This window comes from Pelobates fuscus, chromosome 3 (assembly GCF_036172605.1).
Source record: "Pelobates fuscus isolate aPelFus1 chromosome 3, aPelFus1.pri, whole genome shotgun sequence".
Taxonomy (NCBI): domain Eukaryota; kingdom Metazoa; phylum Chordata; class Amphibia; order Anura; family Pelobatidae; genus Pelobates; species Pelobates fuscus.
In genome coordinates this window covers 120,882,489-120,895,881 of record NC_086319.1, presented here as the reverse complement: position 1 = coordinate 120,895,881, position 13,393 = coordinate 120,882,489, and the positions used below count along the sequence as shown (strand labels likewise).

Sequence of the window (13,393 nt, the reverse complement as noted above, 5' to 3'; positions counted from 1 at the left end):
GCTTGGTATCCTACTTTAACACTTGCAGAAAAACAGAACGTGGACCTCGCCTCCCATCTCAATGCACATAAGTGTGATAATGAAGAAAATTGTATGCTTTTGTCATAAATATATTTATCTCTATAATTGCAGACCTGTACAACACCTCATGGCCTTTTGGGATACTAATATTAATAATAATAATAATACATTTTGAATAGCATCTCTTTAGTCCACCAATAATATTACTTATTAAATATGTTTTCAGACCAATATTCCCCATTTTTTTCATGCCTATATAAAATTTGCCTTAGCACATCTTTAGGGAACAAAATAATAATTTGGGGGTGTTTTTTGACAAAAAGAGAGAGCATGTGGTGCATGCCTGGATTACCCTTTTAATTTGTGAAAAATCAAGTTAAAGCAGTGCAACAAAAACAGAGATTTTGAGAACTCTGAGAACTGACAAAAACTTAGAGAAACTCAGCAGCTTGCCCTTCGTTAAATCCCCGCTCAGGTCTCAAAAAAAAGTTTATGCTCACTTGTGCCATTACATCGTGAACCTATACCACTGCAAATCAGAATGATCCCACCTATAAGAGCAGTCTAGAATTGAAATGCCGGCAAGCTCTGCATGAGAGATACCATAACCCCGGACAATGGTATCACCTTCTTTTAGGCCTCGTCAGTGAGGTGTAGCTGATACCCCTTTAGGTACAGTGACCACAGAGTCCACATCTGTATTACTCTTTTAAATTGGGGACAGCCAAGAGAAACACAAACTCTATGAAAACTCTGTATAGATAATACCATACAAAAGCAAACAAACTTAAAGAAATTGTTTTATAGTCCCATAAACCTGTTTGAGCAGAGCCTTTGGCAACTGCTGTGCATGTACATCCAACTTGTCTTGATTACAAATACTTGTTTGTAAGTCCATTTATTGTACACTGCTGTGGAAAGTGTCACACAACCTGAATGCTCGTCACCGTTTGTCAAATAAATTTACATGATATTTCCTGGAAGCATAACCCATAGCTAACTGTGCAAGACTAAAAAATATGAGAGTTTTACTTTAAGTGTGTTATCAGCTAACTCAGTGCTCTTACTTGCCCCCAGTACTATGTAATCCTGACTGACTGATATGCCTCAAATATCCAGGGATATTGACATCAAAGTTGCAAAAATAGCTGCATTAGAAAAAGGAGAGGCTTGGAATTCTCCAGTCAAAAACATTCACAGTTAACGGACGCACTGTGTGTTGCCGCGCATATATTAGCTATCTTCTAATACTTCTCTGTGACTACAAATGTTTCTACTTGCAAATCCTTCCATTAACCCAGTATCTAGTTAGATCAAAAGACTTTTAAATATTTTGATGAGGCATTCTTTGATCATTTTCTATTATTCACATTTTACAAAAGCCAAAAGTGAGAAGTGGAGATATATAAAATAATTATTAGTCAGCCTTTGTTGGAAAGAACTCGAATGAAAGCTGAAGCAAGGTTATGTTTTAAACATATCAGTGTTCCGCTGTTCCCTTTTACGTAGCTGCTATTTTCCTTTATTAATTATATGAGTAGAGGGAATATGCAGCAATGTATAATATAACAGAATGACTACTTAATGCACATATTATTATATATAAAAAAAATCCCTATAGAAAATGATTATCTTCGTTTGAAAGACATGAAGAAACAACACAAAAGGAGCTAGGAGACAATATCACTACAGAATCCATTTTAAATCTATAGTTATCCAAATGAGCCCACATCGAAAAGGAGAACTAAGTGTAACTAGGCAATACTTTTAGCCTAACTATGCCTCTCTTCCATAGGCACACTGGGAAGGGGAAGCAGTGGGGACATGGCTAGATACAAGTGTATAGAAAGGTTTTCAGCTCGGGGGAAGACATTGAGAAATTAATCATGGGTCAAAGTGTAGTCTAAATGTAACTGGAAATAGGAAGGGGCATGGGTCAAAGCGGAGTGAAGGCTAGATATAGAAGATATAAACATGGCATGTAAATTGTTAGGGAGAGGATGAAACATAGACCCGACTAGAGACAAGGTTTTAGTAAGGAAGAGGAGGGGATATGGACATGAGTTAGACATAGTAAGGAAGATGAGGAGATACGGACATGGGTTGGACATGGTGATAGTAAGGAAGAGGAGGATAAATTGATTTTAAATAAGATGGGATGATAGCAAGGGAACCAGGGAGATATGGACATGGGTTACCAGGGAACCAGGGAGATATGGACATGGAGATAGCAAGTAAAAGAGGAAAGTATGAACTTGAGCGGACAAAAAGAAAGACAGAGGGAGATATATACAGTAGTTTTCTCTACATACTATAGGGCAGCACCTTTCATGTTCTGGCTAATAGAAGACATAGTAGCAGTACAGAAAATCCTGGTGGACGTGGAAACCCAATTTTCAAAGGCCCACACTCCTCCGAGTACTTCTTGTTGCCCTAACACTGCATACAATAAACCTTGTAGGTTCCTGACCAGTGGTTATTGTGGTGGGTGTATATATATATATATATATATATATATAAATATTCTGTTAGTCCAATAAAAAAGGTATTACAATATCCAAATTGTATCTGTTTTTTACATCTATGTCACTGGGCTAATACAGCTACAATCTCCACTTATATATATATGTGTGTGTGTGTGTCTGTGTGCGTACTGTTTAGGAATTTGAATTTTATGTAAGTCATCCATGCAGTTTTAAGGACGAAAGAAGATGATACAAATGTCTCTTGACCCTAAAATGTAGTTACATTGTTCTATACACTAAACCAATAAATAATGCTTCATTAACAGAATTGTGCTGGATTAAATCTGGAAGAAAAAAAAGTGTCTCTAAAGAGAACTTGCATGCCTAGTACATTGAGTTCAGACAACGGGATCATGTAGTGTGAAAGGGACGCAAAGAATTCTGGGTCTGTGCATGTAAATGAGCCTAGAAAGTTACTTGTAGGGCAAAGTTATTAATCATGTCTCCCTGTATATATGGCTTCAATTAAGATTGTTGATAAAATTTGAATTATGAAAAGATACCTAAGGATATGTCCGGAAAATGATTATATTCTCATTCTTAGTATGAAGGTTTTAAATTAAGATTGTAACCTCACAGTTGCTGGAATGAATAGCTATATTTTGAGACTGTACATTTGTTAAGAAGAAGAGGAAAAAGCCCTTATCTCAAAAAAAAAACAAAACAATCTGGTTTTAATACACAAGAGAGAACACATGACCTTTAGAGGCTTGTTTAATGGGATGTTGAAGCAAATATAATCTATATTTCTATGTATTGCATAGGCACAGGAAAAAAAATGAAATGTAAATGAAGTTGTAAAGGAAAAAAATCTACAGTGCTTGCTATTTGTTTCTTTAATTTATTTCCTAGGCACAGTAAGCCAGTAGCCTGCTAATTAATCATATGACAAAGAAGTCCTTGATACTAAAGGCACGCGGGCACATATTTAAGATTTAGTGCTGTTTTTTTTAGACACCTTGCAGCTCATTTAAGAAACTTCACAATAAGGGCTTCGGGAATAGCTCTGCTTGTTAAGACTATCCAAATATTAAAGAAAGCAGACTTTTGTGGCCATCCGCATGTCAAAAAATGGTCTGTGTACAGAATCCACAGGATATACTTGGAAAGGCAAACATCTCAATGCATCCTGCCTGGCAAAATACGTTCTAAATAAATAATCAGCAAAGTTCTCAAATGTAGTTTAAAGACCAAAGAAACTTTATTTTTTTAACCCTGTCTACTTAAGAAGAAGTCAAATAGAAGATTAAATAGAAGAAGGTTACATAGAAGAAAATGAAAAATTAAATAACCACCTGCCATCCTCAATTCAATTCAATATGAAATCAATAGCAGGTTATTAATTAGGTCCCCAATGCTGACCTTGTCCTAAATTTAAGGACTCTCCTTGTAGAAGTTACATAAAAATAATAAAAAAAAATGAAATCCTAGCATTCAAGTGAAGGGAATTGGGTCAGTAAAATCCATTCAGTCAACACCATGCATAGTGACAGCAGATAAGAACAGTAGTCTGCCCAATTTTCTAAATCCTTTCATTAGTCCCTGGACATATCTTAAGTCTAGGATAGCCTGATGCCTATCCCACGCATGCTTAAACTCCCTCATTGTGCTAACCTCTACCACTTTATTATGCAAAATGTCAACAACAAGAAAATACAAAACAGGCAAACAAGTAGTGTGCACATTACATGTGGCTACTGAATATGGTAGAGTAAAATCAGGACAGGCGACATACCAAAGGCCAGACACATTTTGCATCTCCCCACTTTCTCAGCAGCTAAAGCCTACTCATTGATGGAGCATTGAGAGAAGATCACTACACTGCCTGCTAACTTGCTGGCTGATGCCAAAAGACACCAGTTATTGACGTGACACATTCTTGTGACTGATAGCACACTTGCCGAAACAGTACAGTTGTCTGGGATATTAAGCATACAGAAAAATATTTTTTACATGAGCGGCCACCTTGCAAGATTGGAAGGTGTGAAATGTGCACAGGATGCAAAATAAAGTATTTGTACCTCACTTAAAGTGAACCTGAAATATAACAACTCCAAAAACAATGGATATATTTATTATTTTATTTTATTATAGCGCCAGCTTATTCCGCAGCGCTTTACAGAAAGATGGGAATTTACCAAATGAGATGATAACAATAATATATATAGTTTTATATATAAAACTCTCTATATATAGATACATACTTAATAAGCTGTTTTATACTATGCTGTTCAGAGGTCTTTGTTATACTAGTCTGTCTATACCCAATGGTACCATTTTGCTCTCTCCTCCTTATAACAGGATTTGTCCTCTGTGGGTTCACTTCCCCAAGCAGTACAATCCACCACTATGCCACGATTACTTTAATGCAGTGGATTGGCACAAGTCTTGTCATTCCATTCCTATATTACAAAAGTAAGCATGAAGTGCATCTGCTGGGGCAATAGATTTGTGACGGGATATAGGAGAACTGCTTGTAGCAGGGTTCTCCTTCTCTCGCCTGTCACTCAGTCTCTGGAATATATTTGTATGCTAATAATTAGTTGACAAGTAAAGGAAGCACTGCATTTTTACTACGTTTTATGAAAATAAAATCTTTTTTTGCTAGCACAATTTAAAGATTTTATTTATTTTACTCAAGCTAATGTTGCATGTACCACGATAGTGACATTTTAAAGTCTATTGTTATTTGTTCATACTTATCCTTTAGTAAATAATTTTGTTGTAATTACATTGGTTACATAATAAACTCAAGTGAAAACTAAAGTGTTAGGTTTTAAGGTATCGTCCTAACAAATGTACAGCAACAGCTGAATTTCAAGCACATTTTGGTGGTTGAAGAAATATTCACAATTAAAATGCTGTCAGATGAACAAGGCATTTACATTTTACATTATGCTTCAAACTTGACTTATAGACTCAATTAAGATGAAAATGCCATCAGGCACTTCACTTTTCATGAGGGGGTGGTGACATTTGTCTCTTAAAATACTAAGTTCTATCACTATGAGCCCATATTCTTAGTCTTTAAAACTTTATATAACAAAATACTAATAGTTTGCTGTAATATAAGACTTGGCTACATAACATTTCTGTCTTATATTTAACAATATGTAGAAGAGATAATATATGGACTTCTACTGTAACTCTAATAAAGAATTGTATGGTATACATGTATGTCATGGCCTTTTACTTGATGATATTTAAATAAGACCTTTATATATATATATGAAACAACAATCCCTATACCTGTGTTGATACCCTTTACGTATTTAAATGTTTCTATCATATCCCCCCTGTCTCGTCTTTCTTCCAAACTATTCATGTTAAGATCCTTTAACCTTTCCTGGTATGTTTTATCCTGCAATCCATGAACCAGTTTAATAGCCCTGAACTGAACTCTCTCTCTAAAGTATCAAAATCCTTCTGAAGATATGATCTCCAGTACTGCGTACAATACTCCAAGTGAGGGCTCACCAGTGTTCTGTACAAGATATGAGCATGAGCAGATATGATCTAAAGTATCAAAATCCTTCTGAAGATATGATCTCCAGTACTGCGTACAATACTCCAAGTGAGGGCTCACCAGTGTTCTGTACAATGGCATGAGCAATTGAGCACTTCCCTCTTTCGACTGCTAAGACTTCTCCCTATACAACCAAACATTCTGCTAGCATTTCCTCCTGCTCTATTACATTGTCTGCCTACCTTTTAAGTCATCTGAAATAATCACCCCTAAATCCCTTTACTCAGATGTTGAGGTTAGGGCTGTATTAATATTCTGTACTCTGCCCTTGGGGTTACATAACATTTCTGAACCAGTTTAATAGCCCTTCTCTGAACTCTCTCTAAAGTATCAAAATCCTTCTAAAGATATGAACTCCAAGACTGCGTACAATACTCCAAGTGAGGGCTCACCAGTGTTCTGTACAATGGCATGAGCAGTTGAGCACTTCCCTCTTTCGACTGCTAAGACTTCTCCCTATACAACCAAACATTCTGCTAGTATTTCCTGCTGCTCTATTACATTGTCTGCCTACCTTTTAAGTCATCTGAAATAATTACCTCTAAATCCCTTTACTCAGATGTTGAGGTTAGGGCTGTATTAATATTCTGTACTCTGCCCTTGGGGTTTTATGCCCAAGATGTATTACCATGCACTAATCCACATTAAATGTCAGTTGCCACAGCTCTGACCATTTTATTTTTCTAATTTACCTAAATCATTTGCCATTTGGCTTAACCCTCCTGGAACATCAACCCTGTAGCAAATCTTTGTATCATCAGCAAAAATACATGCCTTACCATCAAGACCTTCTGCAATATCCCTAATAAAAATATTAAGGACTTGAACACAACAGAAAAAAATGTTCATCTAAAAATATTTGCCCCTCAAAAAATTATTCCATTGGACCAAATTTCGTCCACGTGGCTTTTCAGTTTTGAGAAATATCTCATGCAAGAATTTAGAGGAAAAATATACGACAAACTAAAATGGCATGAAAATGCACCTATCACTGTACTGACAAAATAAGAAATCCGTTTCTTCTCCATTCTCCTGCCCCTTTTCTGGTGCCATAGAGGAACATCAAATCATAAAATTAATGAGACCACTCATACATGTTGTTACTTTTGTGATTCATACATAGAGCAATTTGGGGTTACGGAATTCTGACAAATTGCCGATCATCCAAAATTCAGAAGAATCATGCTTTGATTATAAACCAAATGCACTAATCAAAGGGCTGGATTATGGAACTGGATACAGACACCCCACAGCTAATATTCGAGTTAATGGCCAATTATCGACTCCTTTTATCATTGGTAATGACACTCGCCAGGGGTGCCCGCTATCCCCTCTTCTTTTTGTCCTTGCATTTGAACCATTTCTTGGGGCCATTCGAATGAATACACATATCAAGGGATATAGGTACACCAAAAGGGAGGTGAAGGTAGCTGCCTTTGCAGACGATGTTCTACTTATGATCAAAGAGCCACTATACACGCTACCTTTTGTTCAGATGGAATTGGAGAAATTCTGAGCATTCTCAAATTTTAAAGCGAATATAGATAAGTGCAAAATACTGGGGGTCAGGATAGATAAAAGATTAAAAGAGCAGATACAGACAAAGCATAATTATAAGTGGACAGATACAGCCGTAACATATTTAGGGATACAGCTGACAGTACAACACAAAGAACTACTAAATTATGGAACACTGGAAGAAAATATAGGTACAGATCGAAAATGGGACTTACCTTTTTTTTTTCTATGATGGGTAGAGCTAACATCATAAAAATTATGGTGAGGGGGGCGGAGCCAAGCAGGCAAGCAGGCCAGACGTGCATAGCCAGAGCTGCCACGTCTGGGGAGGAAAAACGGGGTACAACGCAGGACCATAGCCGCTCACAGCTAAGAGACCATAGTGTCTCTACTCAGGAGGGGCTACCGATTCGAATGGTACCCCTCACGAGCCCCTGCACAGCCATACCGACAAACCAAGGCTTGCGGCCTACTTGGAACCGAGCCACAGGGAGACGTCCGCTCCCTGGGGCGTCAGTGGTAACAGGAGCCGCGGCAAGGCACTTCCCCCTCTCACCCCCCGACCAGCGGGGGTTATCCCAGTCACCGTCAAGAAGACTGACTCACCTGACTCTCCCCACTGGACAGCACGCTGCACACACAGACAAGCCATACAAAAGCAAGATGGCGGCGGCGGACCGCAAGAGGGAGATTGAAGAGGGGCACGAACCGTTAGAAAAGCACCTGGACGACCTGCTCCAGAGATTCTGGCAAAAGCTTGAAAGCAAAGCAGAACATCAAAAGCAGGTACAGCGGGAAAGCGCAGCCCCTGGGGACAGACATCACCAAGGGGAGCCCCCTAGGTTAAAATGAGCACCAATTGACACACATGTGGCGGGCCCCGTCACCACCACCATGCGAGCCCTGCCAGAGGGCATACAAGGCCCTCCGAAGGCGGGAAAACTGGTCCAGACACGGAGACCTCAACAATCCCTGAGGGCACGACAAGCTCCCCACAGACGTGCACAGCACAAGCGGCGCACCAACGCCCAGGGAGGGGGAAAAGCAAGGCGAACACGAAGTGGAAAGCACCAAGACCATCTGCGACTTCACCTACCCTGCTCACATACTCCAGGGACGGCACCGCAAACGAGCTCCATACAGGATCCGCATCTGAGGACCAAGTGTGGAATCGGATGATCCCGGACTAAAGCTAATATCGCCTCGGAGGGCACCACAGACTCTCCAGACCAAAGATATGACACAAACTGCTCACATAGGCGGTTAATGTACAGTATGTGCTAATATACCACACACACACTATTTACACTTTTGTACTCTGCCACACTCTTTCGGGACTCTAACTCTACACAACCCCTATCACTCATAAATATCCAGCGTGTTTAGATTATTTGTAAGCCTGTTGTTCAACCACATTAAGCAACATTACCAATAGATCTAGATAATAATCGATTAAAACCCTTTGCATACATTTTGGATATGTTGAATATGCATGTGACCTAGCTACTATACTCAACTTAACCTAAAAATGTGCGCAGAACCTCTCTATGCCACAAGTCTGTTCAGCCACTCTCTCGCCTGCTTGCCATGTTAAATCTTAATGCATTAGCCTACCTCCATGGCAAATGTTATGTTGCAGCAATACTTACATTGTCTAGTATCATGCCTTGAACCATTACGTGTACCACAAATGCTTAGTTTAGATCTGGTTTGTTTATGCCTGTGTAGTCTAACCTCATTAACCTGTGCAGGTCCACAGCACGCCAAACGTGTTAATGTATTAAGCCGTTCATCCTCGACTCAATTTTGTAAAGTGATGTTTTATAAAGCAATGTTTCAACGAAGGAAATCCATTGGGCAGCTTAGGGCAAGAGAGAGTATTAGCTTAAGGTCTGGGAGCCCTGAGTAACTCAGTGGATTGATACCGTATAGATAGATAATCGGTTCATAGAGGTTAATGAACACTTCCAGAATAGGCAAAAGGCAGTTCCCCTCCCTTCCCCTTCCCACCCACCCTCCCCCTTCCTTTCTTCCTCCCTTTTCTATGTACCATTCCGCTTATATTTTTTTCTCCCCTGTATTACTCCTCTTAAGTATTTCTTCTATATCTAATCATCTCTATTGATGTAATGGATATTAATATTGATTAGGGACACAACATTTTATTTTGGTCTATTAGTTATATTGTAGTTTAAGATTGCTTGTCAATGGATATTTGGATATTTAGGATAATTTACTTCCTTAATCCTTGCCTTTGGTAACCTTATGTATTCTTTATTAATAATTAACGAGGGAAGGAAGAAGGGGGAAAAAAAAAAGAAAAAGAAAAAAATAAGAAAAAACTTAGATGATGATTTGGTATTCAATGAGGTTACCTTTGAGATAAAGAGGCATAAATTAAATACCAATTACTGATGTGGGGAAAAAAATGCACTATTCAAATACATACTAAGGACAATGCAGGTAAAATCAAGAACATGGTTAAACATAGTGCCATTACTTCCCATTGTACAATAGTATATTGAGGTTGATATTATGTACTTTGTGAATCATCAAACTGTCAACAAACATATATTTTCAAAAGGTCAATCTATTTTATGTCTGTGTTCAAATTTGCTGATTTTTATGAAATTGACATTTGGCAAGTTAAAGAAAAAAATGCAAAGCAGTAAAGGACATGGTCAATATATTGTTGGCTTTTTGTCGAATTAACATCACCTTTAAAAGATTAAAAAAAATATTTCATTGATTGGAATGAGATTACATTTATTCTATACCTTTTGCACCTACAATATATTGGCCAAAGTTCTAAAGCAGAAAAAAATATCATTGTCAACAAGGGATGGGTAAAAACCATCATCAAAAAGGAGAAATGATGGAAACTTGTCACTCTGTCATATTCAGAAGACATCTATGATTTGCCTATTATTTTTTGTTTTATTGATTTATTATATTTTTGAATAAGCAGTTTTTCTTGATGACAGTTTTTTTCATGTGAATTTTGTTTTATCTAGTAAAGCTGTAGATATTCCAGTGAAAAGAAAGTGTCTGCTTTTGCCCATCCCTATTGTCAATAGAATTGTTCCTTCAAGGTTTGCCCAAATGAACACCAGGAATATAAACCATAAATGGGGGCCAAGTAGCATGCCCATAACCTATTGATGGTGAATAAATGTTTGAAATGAGAATATTTAAAATCATAGAAAAACTTTTCTTAAAGTTATTTTTGTTTATATCTACAACTGTACTTTGAGTGAATATATATACAGAGTGTATACACCATGTTTGTTATAAAATAGGAAATAGTTTGAAATATAAAATATAAAATTGGATTCAGTAATCGAATTGAATCAGTAATGGTTGTGAATAATTTGTTTAGTAATATAGGGCATTTTACAGTGGTAAAACGTAGGCTCCCTTGATGGAACAAAACACAATGGCAGTTTTGGTAATATGTTGTATGAGAATAAAGCAATATGTGCCTCTTTTGGTGCCCGTCGTTTGCCTACCAATGGTGCAGTGCTCCCCATTCCATCCCTCTCTGCATTCACATTTTCCATCTTTGCAAGATCCGTGTTCAGTGCAACGAGGGTGACAAACGCGTTGGTCACATGCCACTCCAGTCCAACCTTCCTCGCAGCGACATGCTCCGCCAATGCAAACACCGTGAGTACCACAGTCCACTGAGCATACCTCTGTAACAAACCAACAATGAGCATTACAAAGGCAAGTACACGCATACATTTTTGAAAGACCTTGGGAAACTGGATATACAAAAAAACAGGAGCATTTTAAGTGTACAAAAAGTTATTTCAATAACTCAATGACACGAGACATCAATGTGCTTAAAAGTGTGGTGTGCAGAGGAGAAGTGAGGATCCTGCAAATAAAACGAATTAATAAGGGAGATTATGTGCAATGTGTAGGTTTGTTTTTTAGTGAAACCTTGTCCATGCAAAACATGGGACTGTGGGTGTTATTAAACCAGAAGATATTGGTCAAGCTTTCATTGAATGTTTTTCTTTAGTACCTGCACACAATTTTCACTTAAATGAATACTATGGTTTTCAGTTGAATTATTAATACCAAGGCCTAATTAGAATATTCTACTTGTAATAATATGTATTAAGTAAGACCTTTCCACACTATGTGTAAAACATTTAACTGTGTATTTAAGTGTTAAACGATTGTTTTGGAGAGCGAGTGTCCATATACATACACTTTTTTTTTTGTATATTTTACGTTTTTTTGTATTTAGGTGAAACCATTTGGATGCACTCCTAAAGTCTAATATTAATCTATTTTGTTTATGATAACTTTATACCGTCTTAGCTTCTGTAACATACCCAATGGGACAGTAGAAGGCATGGGTGGAAGTGGTTGTTCTGGATTTAACTGAGTGGACTCTTTATAAAAGCAGCAGGTAAGAAAAAAAAAGTATCTTCTTTGCCAAATATATTATTCATGCACTTTACATATATATCAAAAGATCAAAAGAATTACAGAAGTCCATTAAACCAAAAGACCATCTCAAACACGGCTGACCTGGGTGGACGGATCTGGTTTGAATTTAACTTGGAGAACTCTATCAAAAGCAGTGGGGAAAAAAAACAACAACTTTTTATATCTTTTGTGCACTGTGAAAATATATCCAAACATCAAAAGAATTAGGAAAAAAAAAAAACATCAAAAGATTTAACTCAAAGTATCTTAGATGGCTTCACTACTTTAAATGGCAGTTAAATGTCAGCTTAGGCTACTCGAGTCTTTCCACTGACTCAAGGAAGTCAAATCTAGGAGCTACAGGGTTAACACCATGATATGTTCTGGATACAATTACTATTAAATAGTTACAATTTCTTCAATTCTCAAGACAATCTATACTTCTACTAATGGTCTTTGCAGATTGAAACCAAGAACCACTGGCCTTGCATTGTATATCTTCAAACTATGATGATACATATTAATTAACCATATTTAACATTTTAATATGAGCAAGATTTTGATTAATTACCAAGCAGAATAGTTGACTCAATCCAAGGAGAAATGAATAATTCACATTCAATGAAATGGCAAGGGTAACATAAATTATAGTTATTTATCGTAATCAAGTCTTTTTTTTTTTTTTTTTCTTTTCTATTTTTTTTTTTGCTCATCATTAGTGAAATTTATGTGAAAAGGCTGGAAATAAATTGGAAAGCCAGTTAGAAATATTTTTCTTACCAACAGAGCAATCAGGACCCATCCAGTTAGGATCACAGCTACACAGACCTGTGTCGGTGAGGTATGTCCCATGGCCACTGCATTGATCTGGACACTGAGTTCTTGGAAGTTCACAGCTCTGACCACCCCAACCCGGACTGCAGAGACATTCTTTGTTCACACAAACCCCATGATTAGAGCAATTTGGGTCCATACAGTCACCTAAAATACAGATTAAGGGATTTTTGAGTATGTTATTATAGCTCACAGGCATTTTGAAATCTTTTGATGCAGTATTTAAAGTTCTAAAGCTGGATGAACTAGTTTGGGGTTGAAAAGAATGATTAGGAGAAAAAAATACATTTATCAGTGCAAAAAGTAGTTTCCATAAACATGCCTTCATAAAAGTGCAGTAACTACAGTTATTAATTTGTTATGGTTTGCTGCTTTACATATTTATCATTATGATACAGCTTTAAAGTAAATTACTGAGATATGATACTTCTTAATGAACTATACCTCATTAGATAGATGGAAATTTTAGAAACAATATAACAATAACTATTTGAATAGATGGTGTTTTTGGACAAGTAGTTAAAAT

The 13,393-nt window shown here is 37.1% G+C and overlaps 1 protein-coding gene across 2 annotated transcripts in view; it reads right to left on the bottom strand.

Annotated features, from left to right (window-relative positions):
* TENM2 (teneurin transmembrane protein 2) overlaps positions 1-13,393 on the bottom strand; it is a 2,177,747-nt gene that overhangs the window by 170,307 nt on the left and 1,994,047 nt on the right. For both annotated transcript variants that reach the window (XM_063447436.1, XM_063447438.1), the window contains 2 exons: positions 12,814-13,014; positions 11,100-11,285 (listed from right to left, as the gene is read on the bottom strand). In XM_063447436.1, coding sequence (XP_063303506.1) covers positions 11,100-11,285; positions 12,814-13,014 — 387 coding nt within the window. The remainder of the gene's footprint in view (positions 1-11,099; positions 11,286-12,813; positions 13,015-13,393) is intronic.